The 25,314-nt window shown below is 38.4% G+C and overlaps 1 protein-coding gene across 1 annotated transcript in view; it reads left to right on the plus strand.

Annotated features, from left to right (window-relative positions):
- Nucleotides 1–25,314, plus strand: part of Np (Notopleural) — a 59,682-nt gene that overhangs the window by 16,184 nt on the left and 18,184 nt on the right. The window contains exon 2 of the mRNA XM_043428689.1: nt 19,671–19,764. Coding sequence (XP_043284624.1) covers nt 19,671–19,764 — 94 coding nt within the window. The remainder of the gene's footprint in view (nt 1–19,670; nt 19,765–25,314) is intronic.

Here is a 25,314-nt window from a genome sequence, read left to right on the forward strand (position 1 = left end):
GGCATCGAAGCCTTGAATTTCACAGCATACCCATTGGCAAGAACAATGGCACTAATATACTTCGACACAAAAACACTCCTCAATGCCAGCTATCGATTGGATCTCAGCTTTCATGATGAAGGTCTTGCAGATACTTAGAGCTATTGCCAGATCGTATCTTCCAGCTTTTATTGAATTCGGTTGTATAACAAGTGAACTAAAACGACGTGTCCGAGGTCGTCGAGGGTTTGCTGTTATACCTCGATTCTCTTGAAATTTTATTCACATTTCAAGGGATGTTTGCTCATGGATATCTATCGAAGGATCTGTTTCCTATTTCCATGATTTCAACGTGACCTCACCATAGTGGCTACGAATGACAAATGCTTGAGATGAAGAACCTTGGCGATGAAATTATTAAGATTTTATCATGCTACAGGTACAAAATTCAACGAGTCTATTTTGGATTAAATCAAAAATGGCGAATCTTGCTCAAACTATGTATTCGATAAGAGTCGAAAAATGTTTTTCTCGAGTACCGTGTTCGATGGCTCAGCTTAGATTAAGGCGCAATCATTTCGGAAGACTCTTGAGAGTTCGTGCTATGGATAGCGATACGAATTGGACTGGAGATTGGACATTGGCCTTCCCGCGTACAGGATGGCCGATGGGTGTTTTTATTAATCGTACACAAATAGAAAACGATCAAACACTGTGGAAAACTTGATTGTTTTGTTGTTGAAAAAAACTGCATCGATCGACTTTGAATTTACACTGTGACTCTTTAAGGGAATCTTGAAAAATCTAACTCCTTCGTCCACAGGAATCAATACATTGAAAAATCTTACGAAAAGCAACTGCAAAGTTCTCACGATCCGTTGATGAGAATCACAATGATTTATTTCGAAGGGAATAAAACAATGAGGGATTCGTTCTCAACCTTCACTAGGAAAAAAACTTGGCTCTCCTGTGAGAACCGAAACTTAATTTCCTTTTTCAATGCTCAATATCTTCACGTCAAAAGACCAACGCGTCCACAATATCTGCAATGCTAAACTATCAAACAAATACGCTCTCCCCATTCAGGCTATTGTTGTCTCGTCTCGCAAAACTTTGTACGCGTATTACAATACGAATCGAGTTCACTATTTTATTAAAACTATCGCAGTGCCACTGAGCTCCTGCGTGGATTACTGCTCCGAAGGTTGTATTTTTGTAGATGAATAGGTTTTTGATTGTTCATGTAATCAAGGGAATATCAATGTGTGATTTCATAAAAATGTAGTGTCCGAAAACAAGTATAATTTTAATTTTTTTTAATTTCATTCTTAAACTTCATTTTTTCAGAACAAGACGTTTGATCTCATAATCGAATTCAGCAACTCAGGAAACCCAGAACGAACCGATTGATAAGTGAAATTGAGGCACGACGTCGTTCCGGGGAGGCAACGGGTTGGTGAATAATATTCGAGTGTCAACAAATGACTGCGCTTAGCGAGGTTATTAGCCTTAAAATACTGCTAAATATACGGAGTTAAAAAAACGCAATGAGGTATCTAATTAAATTGTTTTAAAGGATGTGCAGGCGTGAGGACTGTTTTTAGATGGCACTCTAATTTTTTTTTCTCAAAATCCAAAATTTCTTTTCTATAAGTGTAAAATTTCAAGATCCCTTATCGACTGTTTGGTTGAAATATTAAGAGTCGAAAAGTACAGAAATTAACTCGTCGGTCGTCAACTTTCGGTGATTTCTTGTCATTTAAGTGGGTAAACTATCCGTTATTTTCAGTAAAATCATTCTATAAATCGTCCTGATCCGAACTGTCGTATTTCAAATGAATTTCTTCATTAAGAGTGATACAAGCAAAAAAGTGTGAAGATAACGACTTCGTCCCGTTCAACCGATGCAATGAAATGACATTTTTACTCAACTTCGACATTTAATTTCTCCAAAATGAGTTCGGTAACCTCGCGGTTTTCCTTGAAACAGTACATTCAGGAGATATTCATCGACAAATAGAAACATTTTTATAAACATCCATTCACCTCAAAAATTTTAATCAACAACTTTAATATATTTATAAATTAGATGTCAAAGATTAAAACCATTATTGATATGAATTGAATCGAAGGTATGTAAAAATATGTTGAAAAAGGGGGGTCAACGGCCAATAGAAGTGACAGCTGTACATTTTAGGGTTATATAATAGTGATCTTCTAATCTAATCTGTCAAGTTCAATGTTGTTAGAAAGTTGCCTTTTTGCAATGTACTACCAAATCATGTCAAACACTCGGAATGAAGTTTTTTCTACAATGAATTCAACTTAAACATTATTTATGATTAAAAAATTAAGATAACGCTTTTTTACTAAATATTGTGCTATACATGAATGACAATTTCTTTGAAAAAATATGAAAATACTGTCAACTGACTAATATGGCGCACACGTATATCCTTAATGAAACAATTACTACGAAACTTGAGTAGCAGCAAAAATATTTAATTTAAATTCTTAATTTCTCGAACTTTTTTCGATTTTCTGTTCATTGGAGCTTCTCAGCTCCATCAACTATTAAGATTTCGGTCCAGGTATGTAGAAATAATTCTCAACGGCACGACTACAAATTCATGACAGTTCCATCATTCTCATTGACAACTTACCGTTAACTTTCCTTTCTTCTTTCACTCCACGTTCGAAGGTGTCTCGATAAATTGAGTTCGGTATCATAGACCGATTTGTTTGGCAGTAACAGTTTAAAATGGGATGGAAAAGCGAAGTTCACTTTATAATTCATGACAGTTCCATCATTCTCATTGAGAACTTACCGATAACTTTCCTTTCTTCTTTCACTCCACGTTCGAAGGTGTCTCGATAAATTTAGTTCGGTATCATAGACCGATTTGTTTGGCAGTAACAGTTTAAAATGGGATGGAAAAGCGAAGTTCACTTTATCTTAGAAGCAAAAATATTTGTAAGAACGTAGTTGAAGAAATATTCGACTCCAAAAGATTTGATTTCTGTCACCGGCCAAACATGCAAAACGTTATTTTATTGAAAACTTGAAATGATTTCAGCAGGTGAACTTGGTGGATAGCAGAAATTGAACAACTTCGAAATGAGACTCGATACTGACCGGTTGAGTTTTTATACAGGGCTAGAAACTCACTGGCAGATCGGATTTAAACACCAGCCCCTTCCCCTCCTAACAGCTTCGAACTGTGAATCTCTTTGCAACAATAGTAACTACCCCCGATGTCGGATGTATCTCCCAAGCTCATGGGCTGGCGCAGCCGACACAGAAAACCGCGCAGACCAATGAAAACTTCGTTATCATTCAAAAGCATCGGATCCTCTAATTGTTCGCGTGAAAGCTATTGTTTCTATGTTATGACCGCGTTACAAGTAATATCGACCGGACACTTTCAATGAGTGTACGTTGCATGTGCTTTTGTCCTATATTGCATAATTCCTCGAATCGAGTTAAGCGTCTCTGATACCCCCAAAAAAATTAACGAATCCACTAAAGTTTAAAGTATCAGCTATTATTGATACTAAATAACGAAATTCAAGTACGAGATGAAGTTAGAAGAGAAATTGAAAAATGCTGATCAGTAGCATTGAGAGAGAATTCATTAAACTTAACAAAATTAGCAACGTCAATTAGGAAATCTTTATATTTAACTTCATAAGCAAAGAATGTGAAGAAATATATTGCTTGCAAACAGGGAACAAGAAACGATTTGAAAAACCAAACGGTTGTTTCTAATATAAGGAACCTTCCTCTATCTCGGATAAAAATTTGAATTTTTTAGTGTTAAATGAAATGAGTTGTAGAATCGCTTGTTTGATGAACCGTTTTTGTGTCGACCAAACGGTCGGAGCAAGTTGACACAAACATTCAGGTAAGTTGACTGTGGTACTATTTTTACCTGATAATCAACTACGTATTAGTGAAATTAATAAAAAGGGATAGTTATCAATATTATTTATTTGATGATTCGAACATGAATACAAAATGTTGAGATAAGTGAATGTGAAGATAATTTTTGTCCATAAGTGTGAGAAAAGGGAATATTTGATCCTCATCCTCATCATTACAATCAGAATTTCAGTTTCTGCAGACATAGAATGTTATGTTTTTACTGGCACACCTTGAGTAGGCCCACTTAGAGCACTGTTCGTCGACACATGTGTCAACCAACCCCATACCACTGTTTTAGGACCAAAACGTTCTACGAGCAAATTATAGCAAAATTGAAAAAAAATTCTATTCACAATTATAGTTCAACATACGAACTTTCATGCAGAGTTTTATTGTAATAATTGGAAATAAATTCGAGGCAGCAGAAGATAAATAAAATTGATGTACAAATTTAGTTTTGAACCTGGATTTTTGAAAATTCTTCACTGTTTCTGCGTTGGGAAATTCAACGCGTCGCTTCGACGCATTTAAACTTTTGTTTAAACGCGTTTAAATTAAGTTTGTTTACATTAAGCAGTTTGGATGTTTTTGTTTATTAATCAACTTTATTAGCCCCGGTCTCCCCTAATTTATAATTCCCACACGGAGAGAAAAAATTAGTAAGAATTGCTATATGTTGCCGAGGTATTGAGGTTTTATATCGCCCATTTTGAAGGTTTTTACCAAAAACATTGTAATTTCCAAGTCGGTTCCGAATGAAAATTTTTAAATTGCTTATTTTGCTGTGACAAAGGTTTAAACTGTGCTATTTTTTCCTTACATAGTTCAACAAGGAATCGTTGTAAAATTTATGTCGACTCGATGATGAACTGTCAAGTAGAATTATTATGCCGTTTGGCTATGCTTATTAGTACTGTTTTCACCATTGAAATTTACAGTTGAACATAGTAAAATTTGAGGAGCTCGAACACAAGCATCCATCATACGCCAAAGTGTTTAGTTATTTACTATGGTAAATAACAGAATTTCATTCGCGATTGTATACGATAACATGCCGATATATACATGTGTACCGATGTATTTATTTCGACATCACATATCAATTTTCTTCGAGTCGCTTCACAAAAATTATTATGTATGTTTGTAAGAATTAATAAATATTACGATATAGAATCCTACTCCTATGGCACCATAGTAGTTTTTAATGAAATTTTCTCTCCGTGCACATATGCGGTTTGTCAAATTATGATCGAATTTACTGGGATTTACCTGAGCTTTGTCCGGGTACTACATAGATGAAGCTATATTGATCATACAAAATTCTGCGAATTCTCCATGTATAAAGTTGAAAGCCAACGCTGCTGTTGATATCCTATTATAATCGAAATACCTGGAAAACACTCCAGCAGTTTAGCGTACATCGAAATCAGGTTAACCGGACAGATCGCTCAGTAGGTTAAGATACTACGGTTGTGGATGATGTGAAATATTCGACACTATGCAGAGCTCCATTTCAGTGTCTTATTGACGATTTTTGAACGATCGATAAGAATTTTCTCAGGTTGCTCAATGCTGATAAATATATTACGTGCAACAATTCATTAATTCCTTTCAATAAATACCGAAGAGACTGTGATGATTTATCTTGATTAAAATTGATGGAAATATTTTTAATTTCCCATTTAAAAATTTGTGTTTACTTTCAATATTTAATTTTAAATAAGTCAATCTATTATTTGAAAAAACTGTTCAATTATTTTTAATTAAAACTAAAAAAAAAACAATATTTTTATACTTTATTTTTGAAAATTCAAAATTTTAGTAATTCTACTAATAAAATAAAAACAACATTTCAATATTTAATTTAAAAAAAAAATTTATTTTCAATACTTAATTTTAAATAAACCAATATTTTCAATTTACCGATGAAAAATTTCTTTCACTCTCAATATTTAATATTGACAAAATCAATACTTTCAATTCACCGTTTACAAAAGTTTATGATTCTTCGATTCGATTTCTTTTTTACTATTGGACGCACATATGCCGAGCCAATAGGGTCGCTCATCGTGTGTGCACAGGGACTGCAAACCAAAGCGTGCACAATCTCAATTCTAGTAACTGCGATCCGTAACCGTTTCTACCCAGGTTATCGAAACTTGATATCTCAATAAAACTTTTGAGAACAATCGAACGATGCTTTTTCGTCCAGTTTTCATCGCATTTCTAATGTCGTAAAGTTTACCGAAAGTTTCATCAGTCAAAGAAGCACAATGCAGTACCGTGCCACGTTGATTATTGTTGAGCGAAATTTTACGATAATGCGATGCGATGACGCCGGCGAGCTTATCTGTCGGCGGGATAAAAAATCTTAGAGGATCTTTCGTCGGTATCACAAACGTCGAACATTCTAATCGGCCTTTAATCCTCGATTCCTCGCAACAGATTATAGTTGTATATCAAGATGGACATGCGGGTTGCGTTGGGCTCTAATGAGTTTCGTCCATTCACACTTTCGTTGAATCCTCCCGCATGATTATCCTGCCATGGTTTTATGGCAGTCGCTGATCCGAGCAGCCGCTTCAACATATGCCGACTTCGGACGAGCCGTTAAAACCAACGGTTAACTCAAAGTGAGAACAAACGTTTTGAAAACGAGTGTCTTATCCGAGGGAAGCGAAAAACGAAGGGAGCAAATTCGAAAATTCGAATTCTAAAATCGTAAAACAACAAAGTGCTAAGGCTTGTCTAACATTCTCTGTTTGCATTTTCCCTGAAATCGTTTCAGCTGAGCTCGTGTACCATGAACTTTGTTAGAAATCCCCGTTATTTATGGTCTTTCGGCGAATGCGTGAACCGCCGTTTTTCTTTGCCTTCTGGGGGTTTGGCGAGAGTAGCATAAACGTGATGCTGGCCTTCGTGCTGGCAAAGTTTTAAAATCTCAGCGAATTTTTCATTTCAATTATTTTTCTTCCAATCACGAAAGAGAGTTTACTGCCATTTTCGACTCTCCATTCGCCATCTTTAGTTTCTTAACGCTTCAATGTCGATTGAACCCCTTCGTGATGAGGAATATTTTCCCATGAAACTTTGGACAGTTGAAGCTTTCGATCCCACCCATTTCCCTGTCAAAGAGCTCAATGGTTAACGACGAGTTCTCACCACCATGTCTGAGCCATATAAATAAAATTTCAACTTCGAATGATCTGCTGCTTCAATGAAATTAAGTAACTTCGGTCTTAAAAAAATTCACAAGCTTTTACGTGACATGAGATTGAGTTTGAAGCAGCGGAGGAAAGAGAAGCAGAATGAGACGGCATAAAAATTCGTGAAGGTCGCGATTGAGGATTGGGGAGGGTCGTCGTCGGCCAAGGTACAATAACCTCTTAATGCCTCTCATTATGTATGTAATCCGAGTAACGTTACAGGTTATTGCCGAGCCGGAAATAACAGTCGTTTTCAGGTGTATCAGCAAATCCATGCGGTTTGGTTTGAAGTGGATTCCGTCTCATCAACGCACACACTCGCACACTGACGAAACGAGTTTTATTCGCCGAAATGTGGTAATAAGCGCGAGGGCATTACGAGAGAAGGAGCTGTTTGGGGGGTTGGGGCGAAACATGATTCGATTGGAATCGATGAAGGTGAAAAACGTTCGTGAATAATGAGATGAACGGAGAGGGTGAGTTGGAAAGAATGAGGGGCGGGGGGGGGATATGGGAATAGGACAAATTATTTCTCTCCCTCTCTCGCATCGTGTTAACCTGCGCGAGAACAGAGCGGTCGAACGACTCTGCTCTTCTACCTGAATGTGTACAGGACCGCTCAGATAAAGTGGTGCGCTTTGACGGCTGCTCATCTACATGGAAAGACTTCTATACGAATATTTCGGATGAATACGTAGAAAAATTTGCTATCTTTCATAGCAGCGCTGTTCTATATCGCCATTTTATTACATTTCACCAAAGTGCATAGTAATTTTGACGCCGAAAGCAGGTGTCTCAAATTTTACTATGTGCGACAGGCAAAATTTAGGTCTGCGACATTCTTACACATCGAACGATGTATCGATATCCGAATGTCACTCGTGTCTTTGGCGAAATGTCAAAAATTGGTGAATCGGACTGGACAAATTGCTTGAAATTTTACTATGCGCCGCTGGTTAATTTTCATGTTTATACGGAGCAACGCCTCGTATAATTGGTCGGCGCATGAATTTTGCTATGTTATCGAGGAAAATTTAGTGCGGTAAAAGGGAAAATACGAAACTAAGCAATTTTTCGTATGGCACAGAGAAACGACTGCTTTATTTATCTTCTAAATTTTCATCAAATCATTTCATTATTTACTATGTTTTTGATCAAAATTCGCTCGGTGTTGATTTTTTATATAGTACAGCGCGTTATTTACTATGAACTGTGGTAATGATTCCCCAAACTTTTGCATTATTTGACACACTCTGTAGCAATTATTATTATAATATCGATGTGCTCCGACGTCACTATAAGAACACAGTAATTTATTTTGCTATAAAACTCTCTCCGTGTAATCGTCGAGAATTTTCAAGAGCCAATATCTATTTCCTGGTTTTATTTTCGGTGTGCTGAAGTTCATTCGAAAGTATTTGCTAAATCTCTAGCATGATCGCGACGGACCCCCATGCTTAAGGTGTTGAATTGGTGAATTCTTGCTGACAACTCATGAGGACAGACAGCTCCATAATTGTCCACGAGAACAGTCTGCTCCGAATTGTATTTTATTGAGACTCCCCTTCTGTAGACCGGTTACGGATCAAGGGCTGGGATTCGGAGATCGGCGGCGGTGGATCACAGTGCGAGTCTCTTATTTGTTTTCGCATTCTCTTGTTTAATGTCAGACATCCCAAAGTGCTAGGTTCATGGGAAGGTACGTCAGTGGGACGGAACTACAACGAGAAAGACGTTTCAAATTGTAATCTGGTGTCAAAGAAATGAACTTTGGACACCTTTCTCTAACAGACTTCCATTGTAACGTCATTTGCCACGTTATTTCGTCCCCTACTTTCTATTTCTGACAGAAATATCTGTTATTCTGAAAGATCGGTGGATCTTTAAAGGGAATCAAGTAGAAAATGCTCCTTCAAACACCGTTTTGTAATTTGAACGATATACAAATCATCGACTAAAATATACCGACATTTTTTTTTTAGCACACGGAGAGAAAATTCCAGTAAAAACTACAATGTTCCCATAAGAGTAGGGTTATAATCGTCATATTTATTAATTCTTACGTACATAGTCATTTTTTGTGAAGCGAGAACTCGATGAAAATTTATTTGTGATACCAAAACAAATGCATCGGTACGCATGTGTACCGATACATTATCGTACAAGCACAAGTCAATTCTGCTAGTACCGCAGTAAATTTCTAAACACTTTGGCGGATCATCGGTGCTTGTGTTCGAGCTCCTCAAATTTGACAATATTCAACTGTAAATTTCGATTGTGAAAACAGTTCTAACCGTAGCAAAACGGCATGATAATTCTACTTTACAGTTCATCATCGAGTGAACATAAATTTTGCAATGTTTTCTCGATGAATTACGTAGAAAAAAAATAGCACAGTTTAAACCTTTGTCAGAGCAAAATACGCAATTTAAAAGCTTTTATTCGGAATTAACTTGGGAATTGCAATGTTTTTGGTAAAAACGTCCAAAATGGGCGATAGCCTAACACTATGGCGGTATAGTAATTCTTGCTGTTTTTTCTCTCTCTGTAATGTCAGTTACTTGAAAAATTGGTAATTGGAGGAAGGATGTTTTAAATGTTTCAAAAATTGACACTTTACTAGAAGTTTATTCTCAATTCATCAAATATTTTCCATTTGTCAAAAAAAACATTATCAATTCTCGAAATAACTGGCAATTGATTCAGGCGTTATTACCAATAGCGATAAAACTTCTAATAGATAAAAAATTGAAAAGAAATAAATAATAAAAAAAAAAGAGAAAATCCAAAATGGGCGATATAACACTATAGTGTCATAATAATTTTTACAATTTTTTTCTCTCCCTCTATTTTCACACCATTTTAACCCTTTGCCGTATTTTTCAACTTCGTAATATTGCCGATAGAAGAAATATTGGGTAGGAATTGAGTTACGAGTTAAACAGGCTCCGTGCCGTAGCCCGAATCGGTACTGTGATCAACTTTTAACAAGGCAAATTGCATAGGCTGAATTGCGGAGGCCGAAGTAATTGACATCAGGACATTTATGATGGAAACTGCGAATTTGAGCTGGTAATAAGCCCAGTCGAAAAGTCCTTTATGACACAAACCATTGGAATTTGAACTGGGAATAAGGCCAGGTGAAAAATTGAATGTTTTGCCACAGCGAAGAATGCGATGCCGATGATCGCGAGTGCACGGTTTACTTTGAATCACCGTCTATGTATACAAGAAAGAAGGGGGCAAAAAAGAGAAAAGAAGGAAGAGAGGGAGGGGGTGAAAGAGCAGAGGCAAGCACATAGGGCCCTGAAGAAAGAACGGTCATTGCCACCACTCCCGAGAGACTCGAGCTTCGATTCAGCCAATACATACTTAAGGCCTCGGGAGAGCTGAGCCTGTAATGTAACATGTAATGTAATGCTCCGTCCGAATGTCAGTAAAATAGTGGAAAAGTTGAGTAATCCCAGGGCGGATTACATTTTTCAAATGTACCGCATCACATTACACATTATAATTAATTCTTTGTGTCTTTTGTAAGAATTGATTTACAATTTATTCTTATAAATGTACATAGTTTACAATTAGTTTATAAAATAATTAATTTACAATTAATTCTTACAGATGTACATAGTAATTTTTTGGGAAGCGAGAACTCGGTGAAAATTGATGTGTGATACCAAAACAAATGATCGGTACATATGCGAATGAAATTCTGCTATATATGTACCACAATAAATTTCTAAACAAGGCGAATGAAATTCTGCTATGTACCGTAGTAAATTTCTAAACACTTTGACGGATCATCGATGCTTGTGCTCGAGCTCGTCAAAATTTATCATGTTCAACTGTAAATTTCGATTGTGAAAACGGTACTAATCGTAGAAAAAAAGCATTAATAGTTCTACTTTACAGTTCATCATTGAGTCGACATAAATTTTACAACGTTTCTTCGGTGAACTACGTAGGAAAAAATAGCACAGTTTAAACCTTTGTCAGAGCAAAATACGCAATTTAAAAGTTTGTATATTCGGAATTGACTTGGAAATTACAATGTTTTTGGTAAAAACCTCCAAAATGGGCGATATAGAAGCCTAACACCATGGTGTCATAATAATTGTTAAAATTCTTTTTTTCTCTCCGTGTGAATATCCAAACGCGAATGAAATTCTGCTGTGGATTACAGTAAATTTTCAAATATTTCGGCGGATCGGTGATACTTGCATTCGAGCTCTTGGAATTTGACTGTGCTCAACAGTAAAATAAGCAATTGAGAAATTTTCATTTGAAAACGACACGAAAATTACAACGTTTTTGGTAAAAACCTCCAAAATGGGTTGTATAGAACCCTAAAACTATGGCGGCATGGTAATTCTTAATATTTTTTCTCTTCGCGTATCGACAAGCGTGATAAGAAACTTTCTCCATTTTCCGAAATGATTTCTGCAATTTTCCTCTCCCTGATGCGTCCCCATGAATTTTATTCTTACTCATCCGCTTCAGACGTTTCATAACTTTGAGTCGATTTCCTCCCCCCTCCCATCGGGAAGTGTATACCCGCGAGTGCTGAATATACGCGGACGGATCGTTTCAAATGAAATTCAATAGCTGTCGTAGTCAAGCCTGTTGAATAATATTTAATGGGGATCCGCTCCGAAAACCCATCTGCGGATGCAGACACGTGCGCCAAGGTCGATTGTAGTGCAAACAGCGATATCCAAATGCGGCTCTAATATCGAAACAACTGAAACTCTACCCAGTAGAAAGAGTCGTCAAGAACTTGGGACCGTTGCAACGAGTAGATGTGATTTATCAAACACTCTGATTATGCCCGGGGCTCGAACGAATCGGGAGCCACAAGTGGGGGGCCCAGTACATTTCCCTTCAAATATCTGCCTACGTAGAGGGCGCATAGTTGCAAGAATGACGTCAGTCACCCGGTCCGTTGAGCGACGGACTTGAGTCCTTCTGCTTCTCTCTCCTGGGACGAGGAGAGTCGAACTGCAGGTGTGTGTGCAAGTATACATAGCTGCAGTTTGGGCCCTCATACCTTTGCCTCGATCGCATGCCCAGTAGGGGGCAGAGTTGCGGCTAATTTTTCTCTCTCTCTCCCTCTCTCTCTCTCTCTCTCTCTCTTGCCTCCAGCTCGATCTCCCTCCGAGTGTGGAGCTCCGTAAGAGACGGGGACCACGAAGAAGAAGACGAAGAGGAAACCGGTGGTGGCTCGCGGAGAGAAGGTGGAGAGTCCCAACCGATCGGGCCCCGAGTACTCAGCAAGAAAGAGGAAAACGGTGTGCGCGGTTGCGGCGGTGTGTGCGTGAGCGCTTGTCAGTGGGAGAGAAAGAGGAGGACTGCGACGATACACGAATCGTGCACGCTGTGAACTAGAAACGAGCCGAAAGGTGCTGACGACGGTCGCCTCGCGAGACGACGGCACCAGCTACGGAAAGCCATTGGACCCACTAAATCCTCCGGACGACTTTGTTACCGTTCGGACCACTCCTCTTCGTATATAGTTATATTTCAATCGATTTCTACATCTGCCTGTACACGAATTCGTATACGTGTAAATACACCTCGAAGAGGGTTCGACCGGCTCCGAAATTCGGTCGTTATCGCGTCGATTCGGATCGCGCGGCCCATTCGACCGACGACGGATCCTAAACTAAAAATAATCTTTGCTCAAAAACGAGGAATTCGCTAATACGGTTACCGGGTGTGCCAGTGACATGATTCAGTGCCTGCTAAACGATCGAGCTTATCTCTTGACCGGTTGAATCACACGGACGCTACGGATATTTCATATTTCTTCGTGTTGGTTACCGCTCCGCTGGAGATACACGTGGAATAAGAGTCCACGGATTGAAACAGTGCTTCGTCGATTGTTTTATTCGTACTCACACCGTTGCGGGATGATACGTAATCGCGCCATTTGGTAATCGAAGGTCTAACGAATCGCTGAAATTATACGGCGTGCGCGCCGAGAATATTATTTTGTTCAAGGTAAGTCCCGGTAAGTCCGGACGAAACTGTCAATCTCCGGGGGTCAGTGACCCTCGAATTATTTACAGGCTCCAACTTCTGCGGCTCTTGCTCTTTGATCCTCCCCATCTTTTTGACAAAATACTCGAAAGTTCTGAGTCCGATCGGGAACCTCGACAGGTTTTCTTGGCTTGGGGTATTTTTGAGGACTCTTGACAGTTGACACTGTCAATGTCGAATCGCATTCGAGACTGTAACCGGCTTTGGAGTGCTTGTTAAAATCTTGCTGAACGGAATCACGAAGGATTTTGTGTTTTTGGAGTTCTCCTCGAGAGCGAATGTCCTACGACCTTAAAATCCGCACGAAATCTTATTACTGCTTTTTTTGAAACTTGCTGCCAGGATGCTTGCGGTAATCACTAACGAACGAACGAACGTAGCTTGAATTGACCAAGTTAAGGCAGTTTTCGTCATCTACGTTTTTCAACAGGAATTTCTCTTTCTGAAATTTTGAGCGACTCGATCGGCACGTGACCTGTCAGTCGACAGGCACGTAAAAAACGAGGAGTTCTGAACAATGTGGAAATTCTTCTTAGCTCTTGTCTGTGAGAATGAAACGAGGGAGATGAAAACTTCCATTTGAATTCATGATTTTTCAGTCGAATGGATTTTCAAGTTTATTCTTCAAAAATAGGCTTCAATTATTGATGCAGTCGAGGACGTTGAATTTGTCTCGTTTTTTTTCAAACAAAAAGAAACACGGATCGTCGCGTTCGTCATACTCGCATTCTCCACTTTTTGGCAGATGACAACGCGGTCCTCGATTTAACGAGGATGGTGCAACGTCCTTCCAAATGGTAGGAAACTCGTAAGAAAAAGTAGTGCGAGCTTCGATCAGTTTTCATTGTCTAAAAGTACATCGAATTTCTGTTTTTTTAAGATCCTTACCGAATGAACTATTAGTACTGTCTCAAGGTCGCATGAACTCGGCTGAGAGCATCGCAGACATCTTATTTTGCCTCATTTCTTGTGCTTGCTCCTGCAATCTTCTTCTTGTTCTTCTTCTTATTCTCAGCCTTGGCCGAGGACAGCTTAGCGAACGTGCAACTCTGAGGAATGCCCTGAGACTTACGACCGGTTATTCTCTCCGGTCTCGTCATTTTCATACACATATTCGGACGCATTTTTTGTTCAACTCATCTCACGTTTAATCTTGATGATAAACTTCGATTTTAGGCAGTGAATATTCTCTAGGACGTTGCGAAATATCGCTGGATTATTGTATTTAAGGATCTCAAACTGAGTGCCTTTGGTGATCAAGTCCCATCGATGCAAAACCTTCGATCAAACGATCATTAAGGTAGCTCATGCACGAAACGATTGTCTTAAGAAAGTCTTGAGATTTAGACAGAATTTAAATGGGACTCGCACGCATTTTTAATTTTAAAGGTTTCGTTCTTACGAAGCTTTTGAAAAAGTACACGATAACGATGAAGTACAGAATGGAGGTTTGGGAAAAAAATCGAGAAGATTGTCTTACTAGTAATAAAGTTAAACTAAGTTGAAGATTGAACGAAATTGGTAATGAGCACTCGTATAACCTCGCACGTTTGCTTATTTCGGCATTTTCTTTCTTCTTGGCTTGGCCCATTGCTGTCATAGCCGTCTGTCTTTTTATTAACACTTTTTTCTTCACCTGTTTCCCTTTGTCCTCTAAAGGGATTTTTACATAAAAAACTATAGTATTTTCGCCAGGGACGAATGAAATTTGGGGTTCAGTCGGTGATGGATCCCCGATTAATTAATTCGCCACAAGATGAGTTGACAAAATGTATTTAGACTTTGGACTTAATAACTCTGACGTTAATTTAAAGTGATTATGTCTTTAATTATCTTTAAAAAAAAATATCTTCAATTGGGAAGTAAAAATAAAAGTGGACTCAGATTTTTTCCTAGATTGAAGCAATTTTTCACTTAATTTAAACTTTCTGATGTCCAGAGATTAATTGGGTTGTAAACGCATGAAAAAAGGGCGATTCGTCGAGGCTTCGTAACATTGCTCAACCCGAAACAGTTAGTTCGTTGGACTCATTAACTTTTCCTCCTTCGAAAAAAAAGTATGTTTTAATATATTCAAATCCCGTTTTGAGGCTTATCGTTTAATCGCTAAAATCATTGTCACGTGCTGAGCTCCGTGCAGCATAACACGTTTTAGAATCAAGAGCGCGTTGCTCCTCGGTACGTGTAACACGAGGAAAAGCGACGTAGAGCGAAGGCACGAGTGTGCTGGTGTAGAGAAACGAGAGAATCGCGAGAGAAGTTGAAGCCGAGCCGGTATGTCGTCCACGGATAGCGGTACCTCGTGGCCCTCTTGGTGCGCTCCGACGAGCTGTCGTGACTTTCGTCATGATATACAAATGAATTTTTAATTTTTTTTTCACTCGGTAGCTCCTGTACAACGTCGTCATTAAAATTACAATTTTGGAGAGCGTGGAGTTGAAAGATTGTTTCCTCGGATGAGTGGAAAGAAGGACGCTTCGATCGTATAGGAATTCAGGACACGAGAAAACTTCGTTTTTCGATTAAAAATCGCTTTTTTTTCTCCTCGTAAAAATGCTGCTGCGATTACGAGCGTGCTGAAATTAATTTCCGAGTACAAATGTTGTAATGGCCCCTGGTTGAACAAAACTGCCGAGGAGCAAATCGCTCGTCTACGCTTTCGTGTGTGACGCGTGACTCGCTTACAATCTGGTTAAAACGAAAGTGGCCGCTTCTCTTTGGCTGGTCTCGTAGAGTTACACTCGCATTTTACCGTTATCCGTTATACGCACATAAAGGACATTGTACGCATCGCTTTTACAAATGGAAAAAAAACCGGGCATTTCGTTCTTCGGGAAACTCGCGAGAACCTCCGATCTCTCGTTCATACTCGATTTGAACATTTCTTTTTTCAATTCTCGTTGCAGCACGGACCCTCAAAGATTTTTTTACCGTTTCAAAATTAACTCGCAGGGCTCACTGAATTTATGAACGTCAAATCGATACTCAGCCCGAGTCTCCGATAACCATAAAATTTTTCTTACTTTTTCTTCATTTCTCAAAGTCTTTCTTTAAAAAATTTCACGTATTTAAGAAAGATTATTCACATTCCAAGCAGCCTTCGTACTTCTGTTTGAACACTGTTTAATAAATTTGTTTTATTTAATTAATTTAAATTAATTAATCAATTAATTATTCATTATTCATTATATATTTATAATAAAAATAAAAAATGATAATAAATAATAAAAAAAAACAATCATTAATAAATAACGATGAATAATAATAAATTAATATAATTAAATAAAGTTAAATAAAAAGAAAATTGTTGAATTTGATTAAAATTGAATAAAAGAACAGTTTAAGAAAATAAAATTATTGCGTGGCCCAAAGGATTTTACAATTATGTAAAACGTTGACTTCGGCCTGTAAGATTCTCCGGATGAAATAATCGAACGCGCAACAATTGTGTATTAAAACAAATGATTGCACCGAGATGCTGTGCGGTGAGCAAGGTCCATTGAGCCTGGCTCCGGTTCAAGAGCGAATGTGTGGTAACCCAGCAAATCGAAAGCAGCGGAAGAGAGAAATTTCGATGGTTTCATTAACGAAAAAGAGTGATTGTGCAATGGAAAAGTTGAAGCTTCGTTTGGGTCGAAGAGCGTACAGTTTATTTAATAAAATTGATCGAATCGCGTGACGCAACGAAAAAGGGAAATCTCATTGTGGCCGACGGTACCAATTTTCCTTCAAATTGTTACAGCCCAGGGGCCTCCTCGTTTAAGATAATTGAGGACCACAAGGCCCAGAGAAATATAACAAGGAAATTCTCGTAGCGGATTCTCCAAAAGGTTAATCATTATAATCGATCAAAGTTAATTATTGTAACGGAGAATCAACGCTCTTTGACTTTTTTGCATGCACGAGTCGGTGCTGAAAAAAAATCTTCGAAATGGAATGTGAGCAAAGGAAAACGAGAAAAACGTGCATTACGACAGAACGTTTTTCATAAATCATTGGCGAAGATGCACAAATTTAAAAGGATTTAAACTTGAAAGTTATCCACGAATCCGCGATTATCCAAAAATTGCTCATCACAGGCCTCTTTTGGAATGAGTTACGCAAGAAAAGTGGCACGAAAGAGACCGAAATATCGTCTCTGAAACACTAAAATAACATGCTTGATGCACAATGGAGCTTGTTAGAGTTGGTTATGATTACGATTGAATAATCAGAGACGAAAGTGTTTGACGTTGCCTTCAATTAGTTCACACATTTCGAACCTTGCCCTGGATCCAACAGACAAAAACGTAGAAATTCGCAAAAAAGTTTTGAATCTTCTTGCCCAGCAGTGAGCCACTGCTACGTAAAAATGTTTTTTTTTTAACGCCAGAAAATTCTCTGACTCCTTCAGCAGCGAGCGCAGTCCTGGCTCGAGAAAAACTTTTTGACGGATCGCGGTACTGCTCGTCGGTTATTCACGGACCTCGAAGTAATTCAGTTCTACAAAGAAAATCGGCTCTGCAGACGAAGGCACGATAAAAAATGTATTTTCAACTCGATTCTATCGAGATCCTGCAAACCGATAGCAAAATTCAATGATTCTGTTTCTTTGAATCACCTTTCTACGGACTCCAATTGTGAACGTTTAATTACCGATACTTTCGAGCCGATCATGAATAATTCATTCTCCAAAGAATCGTAATTACGATGTTCCTTCTAACATAAAATCGGTGGTGGAATAAAACTCGAATAATTGACGCTGTTCGTCTCGGTTTTAGTGACTTCCTTTGAGAATATCTCTTTCACACTAATTTGTTGATCGTATCTACGATTGAAATGGTGCTTTATCTCAGTGCGATCATAACTTCCGATAAACTTTTTCTGCGGCAGTAAAAAAAGGCCTGAAATTTCCGACTGTATCAGTATTACCGTAAAATTCAAAATACTTTTTTGTCCTGCGAGCTAACAATAGTTCATTTCTTAGAAACGAACAGACTCGAGCGAAAGAAAAATGGGGAAAGAAGGGGCTCCATAAAGGCGACACTCTCATGATTAAAGCTGAAATAAATAACAGCAGCAGCAGCAGCAGCGTAACGTGTGTGTGTGTTTATACGTACAGACTTCGAGTAGACAGAAAAGACCGGAAGTCAGTCTGTTTCCTTTGTAAGGCACTTGGTTGTTTTTTCGTTATCGTGTCTCGAGTGCGGCGTATTTAGGAAGAGATGAGAAAACTCTGTTGTACGTGTATTCAACGTTTCGAATGGATTTTATCGACGTTAAAATGCAGTTTCGAAAGTGAGTGTTTTCAGGGTGGTGAGTTTGGCGAATATTGGAGGAAAATCGCTACTAAAAATGGAATTTTATCGGAAATTTATGTCGAGGATATTTACGATAAAATCTGCTTCCGGAATCAGTAGAAATGATCGTCTGTTGCGAAAGCCTTTAGAATGAATTTGCATCGATGGTGGCTCGGTGCGCAAAAATAGGTGAAATTGGGCATTACGCCTTTTCTTTTTAACTGCATCACTGGTGACTTGTGCCCGAATGCAATAATACAAGTGTAAAAAGGCCACAAAATTTGTGGATTCGTCGGCACCATCAACGTATTTAACATTGATAGATTTGTACTTTCCGCTTTCACAAAACCGCGTCTTCCACGACGCGATATTTTAATAAAATAAACGATAAAAGTCGACAAACGTGATAATAACTCGTCGAATTTAAAAATAACAATGAGTGCACGATAAAAATCTAGATTGTTGACTGTCGGAGTGACGTCACGTGGGAATCCAATATGGCGGATGCGGCGTTTTAGAAATTTGAAAAACAGATGAAAAAAGACGATTTTTAAAATGGAGTCATAAAATTATCATTCCATTTTTATCAATGAATATTGACGTTTCTCCTTTACTTTTTACGAAATCTATCATAAACATGGATTTTTATGTTTTCTTAAATGCTGTAAAAATGAAGGAAATATTATTAACTGAAACATTTTCGAATGATAGAATCGTCGAAGTGACATTTCTAAAAGATAGGAGACCGAAAGCATAAGACGTCTGTGAGTCGTCGACCCGGCCAGAAGTTGGCGAATAATGGTGGTTGAATGGCCGATTAAAAAGACGAAGAAGCGCGTCATTCGTTTTTTTTGCCATATTAAGTATCATCCGAGTGGTAATTATGTACAGTGGAAGGACGAGACATACGCTGGCGTTTGATGATTTACTTCGTGGGAAGTTTCCCAAGAGGTTCGCCGTTCGTCGCAGTCGGCGTGCCTAACGTTTGCCACGGTCATGAGAGCCGTGGAGAAAAGCTTAAAAATGTCCCGTGCGAACTCTATAACACGCTGATATCGTTGAGAACATTAATGTCTCTATAGACATAGGTGCATGCGTTTCGCTCGGCTCGCGATTGTTTTTATCTCTTTTGATACGATCGCGCAAAGAAAGGCCAGCAACTGATTATGCAGCGTAACATCCGGCCTGTCTCGATATCGTTTTCATCGTAGACTCTCAATTATTTAATTTTTTTCGTTGCAGATGAACCATTTGCCAGTCATTTGGATAGTGGCGCTGCTGCATTTAGCCTCGACATTCGCCAGTCCGATATACGCGCCACAGTTCCTGCCTGGTGGTGAGTAATTTCATAGGATTCGAGAAAGGGATCGACTCGATTAAAGTAGTTCCGCCAAGGTCCACTTTTTTGCGATAAATGATGGTTCAGGGGGTCCCCTGACAACGATAAGTTCGGTTCCGGGGCCTCTTACGGCCCAAAATGTTCAATTATTTCATTTACAATTTTGAGTTTTTGACACCCCAGCCTGCTATGGCGGAGAACTCACAATAATATTAATTGTGAAAAAGTTGCACGGCGTTCGAGCTTTGGAAAACGTTTGTACGTTAAAACATTACTTTACGGGGCTTTTAAGAAAGAAAACATGAAAAAACTTTTGTTTTTTCGGAAGGGGATGTCAGTCATTTGCTGATTGAACTTCAGGCAAATTCGGGAATCGCGAGAACTTCATCAAATTTATTTTTGAGACCGACTCACGTGCTTTCATTCGTCCAGTAGCTTCGCTTTTTTAATTAATTCATCATTCCTTTTTCTCGGTACCATTACACCGACGTAAACTTTCTTTCGCACAATAAAAATGTTCCCTGGGTTACGTGTATTTAAAGTGTCATCGGTACCGAGTCAATCATTAACTAGTCAAATCGAAGTATAAATTTCATCTTTTATGATATTTTTAAAGCATTTTATTACATTCTTGTGATAAAAATATTCTTAATATGAGTGTTTATTAATTTTATTAATAATTTAAACTTAAAATTAATCAACATAAAGTAGTTGCAAACTTGACCAGTCATAGAACGGCCGTAACAGAACGAGAGTCGAACGAACTTTCGGTTTTCCCAGAGAAACACTTTTGGTCCATATTTATGCATGACATATCTCGCTGGTTCGCGATTCGAGACAGAAGATTGTGAGTCACGCGGAAAGACCTAGATCGACGTCCCCAGGAGGCAAAAATTCCCCGAAAGTTTATTTGAACTCGCTCGTAAGAAGAAATTTTGAGTGAATTTGTTTCTTCGAGTCCACCTGCTGCTTCCGAGTCGCGAATTTTTCGCTCAAGTTTCATTTTTCCATCATTTTTGCGTTTCTCGAATCTCTTTGTCTCTTTCTCTCTCTCTCTCTCTCTCTCTCTCTCTCTTTCGAATCTTTTCAGTCTTTATCCTGGGCATTGCGCTTTTAACGAAGAACGAGCGCGCCAGTCGGTCTATACACCGAGAAAAATTGACGCGCGACCGTTATGCGAGAAGAATTCTCCCGGTATCGTCACGAGAACGAGCAGCATCGTGATTCATAGTTATCTCTCGGAGGTGAACCCCAATCACGAATTTCCTTGCTACGTAACAGTAAAACTTGAGTCAAGCCAAAACGAAGTAAAAATAACGAACCGAACACCACGAATTCTTACCATTGAAGAAACACGCACTGTTGCAACGATAAAAACATCTGCGAGAGTCTGATTTTATTACTTCAACAAATATTTCACTGCGATCGCAAAACTCGCCCAGTTTTCCATTCCAATTTCATCGAATTTTCAAAATATCTTTTCATCACCGTCATTCGTGAAGCACCCGAGCAGCATCCAAACCATTCTTACGCAATGCCAACCTGATGCTTCGTGCGTCAAAATACAAATTTGTTCTAAACTCATCTCATCACTATGCAAAACGAAACTGTTTTCCCCGCGTAGTGCGAATCATCCTCCATACCCGCAGAAATGACATTATCCGATCTCCCAAAAAGTTCCAAAGATTCATTCGATTTAAATCCAAAGTAGAAAGTTACAGGCGACGAGAAAACCGTGGCTTTTACTTTTCGTGTACGAAATATTTGATCAAAAGAATTTTTTGTCGTTCGACATGAAAAATGCACGCGTTACGGATGGCTTAGCCGACAAAAGTTGCGTTAAGTCAACGACATTGAATCTGCCTTGAGCCGTTAGGCACCGCGTGTTCTTGACCGAAGAAAACGCGTGGGTGAACTGGTCAGTGTTTTATTACTCGGGTTGACCACGAATAGATAGATTTAAGTGGGTTACACGCTCGGTCGGAGACGCTCAGAGTCCTTCGTCATATTCCGGGCCACTTTTTTCAACGAGACCACTCTATCGGTGTACTTTTTATCCCTGTATATGGGCTTATATCTGTGGATATGTATAAACAGGGATCCTCCATCAAGGTCGATGACTGGGTTCCTTTCATACAGTAATATAATTCCTATAATCATCGTATATTCCCGCATCGCGACCTCCTTCTATCGGAATAACTTCAACGAGAATGTGGATCATTTCCTATAATCTTCGAGTCCTACCGCACGCTCTCAAATAACTAATTATAAACGTGCGTATTTTCAAATCGTCTTCACTCGTACGTCTCATCAGTGTCGTTGAACCAGACATGGAAGGACACTGAATTTCCGCTTCGCATTTTACGATTTAAGGTATTCCTTTAACGAACCCAAATATTCTACAAATAACTGATTTTAAATAACGGTAAAGTAAAAAAGTGCATGGGAATAGATTGGCGAAATTTCAGGTCAGGCTATCGAACGTTTAATGAAGAATTGAAGCTTGAAAAATCGTAAAATTTATACGGGAGCTTGCGGAGATTCCACCATCACCAAATTTCTGTTCAATAATTCATATACTGAATAATTATAAATTCCTGATACAAATTGCCTCAGAGATAGAAAAATATTTGAGGGATCAATAGCTACGATAAAAGTGAAGGGTTACCGAATGCTTAAAAATTAAAGATGGAAGTTGGAAAAATGGCAGAAGCAGAAGCTTTTCTTACACAGCCGCGACTTCTCAGAGGTTAGGAATCAGTCCAAATTTCGAATGCTTCAATTTGCGGTACCAAAAAATACGCTCATGCGAAAAGAATACCTTAAGGAGGAACATCAGCTTCACGTAAAGTGAGGTTTATGTAAATACGAATTTTATTGTTTTCATATAAATTATCTAGGTCATGTAAACCCTGTTCGCTTTTTTTATACGGGATTAACCCCCAAAAATACGTCATTTTTGGGTGGAATTTATGTAACATTTAAAAAAGTAGTAGAATGAAACGACCTCCAATTTTGCACACGCATGTTCTTTAGAGTTCAAACTGTGGAATAGTACTTTTTTTCTAAACTATCACCATTTTTTATTTGTTTTTGAGTATGAAAAAATGGGCTCTGTAAAGTTATTTCTTGTGCGTAGGTGTTAAATACTCGAAGTTTGGAAATGATTTACGAAAAAATGGCTGAACGAAATGGATTAAAAATTGGAGAGGCTATAGAAAATATATCCAAAAATGTATTCTAAAAGTTTCATTAATCTATCCCGACTTTTCTCAAGCTGATGTTCCTCCTTAAATAATTCTCGCATAAAATATGTGACGTCAACTATTTCAAGACGCAACCGCCCTCGAAAATATGCATCTTTATTCCGGTGCGTAACAAACGCTGATGAATTATCAGTACTCAAGAATAATCGTACACAGGGAGAAAACGAAGCCGAAAATTCTAGAAGAAAGTACTAGGAATATACAGCGTGAAAAAAAAAATTGTTGATTCAATGGCAATTAATATTATTGAAAGAGTTTTTTTTATTCAACTGCCATGTTTTCGGGGAAAATGAATCGGCAGTTCGATCTAAAACTATTTTATTCGTTTAATCATTTTTAACCTTGACATCGTCACATATTTCATTGGCACCCCGTAATGCCACACTTCGTTGTTCCAATGGCTTTTTTTTCGAAAAGCAGTAATAAGAACTGTTTCATCCACCATAGCAAAAAAACCTTTTATTCAAAAGACTCAAGAGTCTTTTTTTCTATAAGCATAGTAAAAAATGTTTTCAGTCACATCGAATGTTTATATTGTAAAGTATGCTCGGGCAGCCCTGAAAAAAAATCATGTATGGTAAAACGTCACACGTATTCGGTGTGAATTCTCGTATTTATCATAGAATTTACTATGCTGACAGTGAAAATTTGTGATTTACAACACATCTCGACTTATCGGTAAGTGCTAGTCTGACACGCGATGAATAAGACTCGAAAATAAAACGAAATATAGTGCTGACATTCATCACTTTTTGCACTCCAGATAAAGCTGTTTAGAATTCAAAGGACGAAATATTGAAAAATTTATAAAAAAAACCATGTTCTTTGTAATCGGTGGCTAAATATATTGAAAATTTTTGAAAAAATAATAAATTTCTCTTATACAAAACGAATGAATTTTCTCCGTGCAGTAAATATCGATTGAATTATAATCGTGAAAGTTCCCCTTTTTCGACATTCGTTTTTACCTTCGACGTAAGGATTCTTCTTGCAAATGTAGAAATTGCGATCGCGTTGCAGCGTAATAATTTCGCTGGTCAAAATTTCCACGGAGCTCGCGTTCGGAGTCTCATCAAATTGGTGTCCAGACCTGGGGAGATAACGCGATTCGGTCAAGTAGTTGATAACGAATATTCGGGTGGGTGTGACCGAGTAAATTTCGAGGTTTGCGAAGCGTTTTTTCTCTCTGCTGCCAATTTGAAGTTCGATCGCAAAAAGATGGGGGAAGATGGTAATGTACCGTTTTTTCCTCTCACCAAACGAATGCGAACGCGCCCGCGCAAGCGTGTCACTACTTTCTTCGACTCCGTGACTCATTGAGCGACGATCAGCGGTTTTTTTCACTTCCGCCAATCGAGCCTTACGCACCGGCGGTATCGAGACACTCAGAAATACGTTCCAAATTAAAGAATCGTGTCACTGGAGTTCAGGACACTCGAACATCATTTTCTATCAACGTTATGATCGTTGTCTACATATTTATAAGCGACCGCCTGACCCGGAAGGCCAAATACGTCGTCAGGAATTTTGGCACTGTAACCGCGGACTCGATTCGAGCATTGTATTTTCGACTTTTAAACGAACCGAGAAAGCCTGCACCGTTAGAAAATTTAAGGTTGATCCTCTGCGACAGCCCCAACCAAAAGTTATGTACTGTCTGCATATTAAAAGGCTTGATAATTCGTTCGGATCGTAATCAATAACTTTGTAAAGACCCTATATACGTACTCGGTGCCAGCAGATATAGTACAAATATCATTTGCTTTCGTAAAATTTATTCTAAAAGTATTTTTGATCCGACATCGTGAGTAAATTTTTTGACGGAACTATCCAGGTTACGCTTCAACACACAAAAAAGGTTGTCTATACAGACGACGTTCGCTTGTTCGCTTGCAAAATATATCGTATGCAGCCTAAACCTTCGTACTTCTCGAGGCTACATCTGTCAAACTAGATGGTCAATCACCTTGATTTTTTTTCACAATATCTGTGATATCCTGCTCTAGCTTCTCCTCGTTTTTTATAAACTTCCTAATTTTAGTACTAGCGGTAGAATTAATAATGTGCCGTTTGCTTATGCATGGTCCATATGTTACGTGTTAATTGAGTCAACTTCAATTACATATATCTCGGGTTCGGGATGGTGAAACTTGTTAAAATTTTATAGAGGTGTTGTTCATATGTTAAACAATACGTATGCCAAATTTAAATAATTTCCTAATTTAACTGTCTCGTGGAGGAACCACCTTAAGAGTCGTCGAGCTCACGTGACCAACTCAAA

The sequence above is a fragment of the Venturia canescens genome, chromosome 9 (genome assembly GCF_019457755.1).
Source record: "Venturia canescens isolate UGA chromosome 9, ASM1945775v1, whole genome shotgun sequence".
Lineage (NCBI taxonomy): Eukaryota > Metazoa > Arthropoda > Insecta > Hymenoptera > Ichneumonidae > Venturia > Venturia canescens.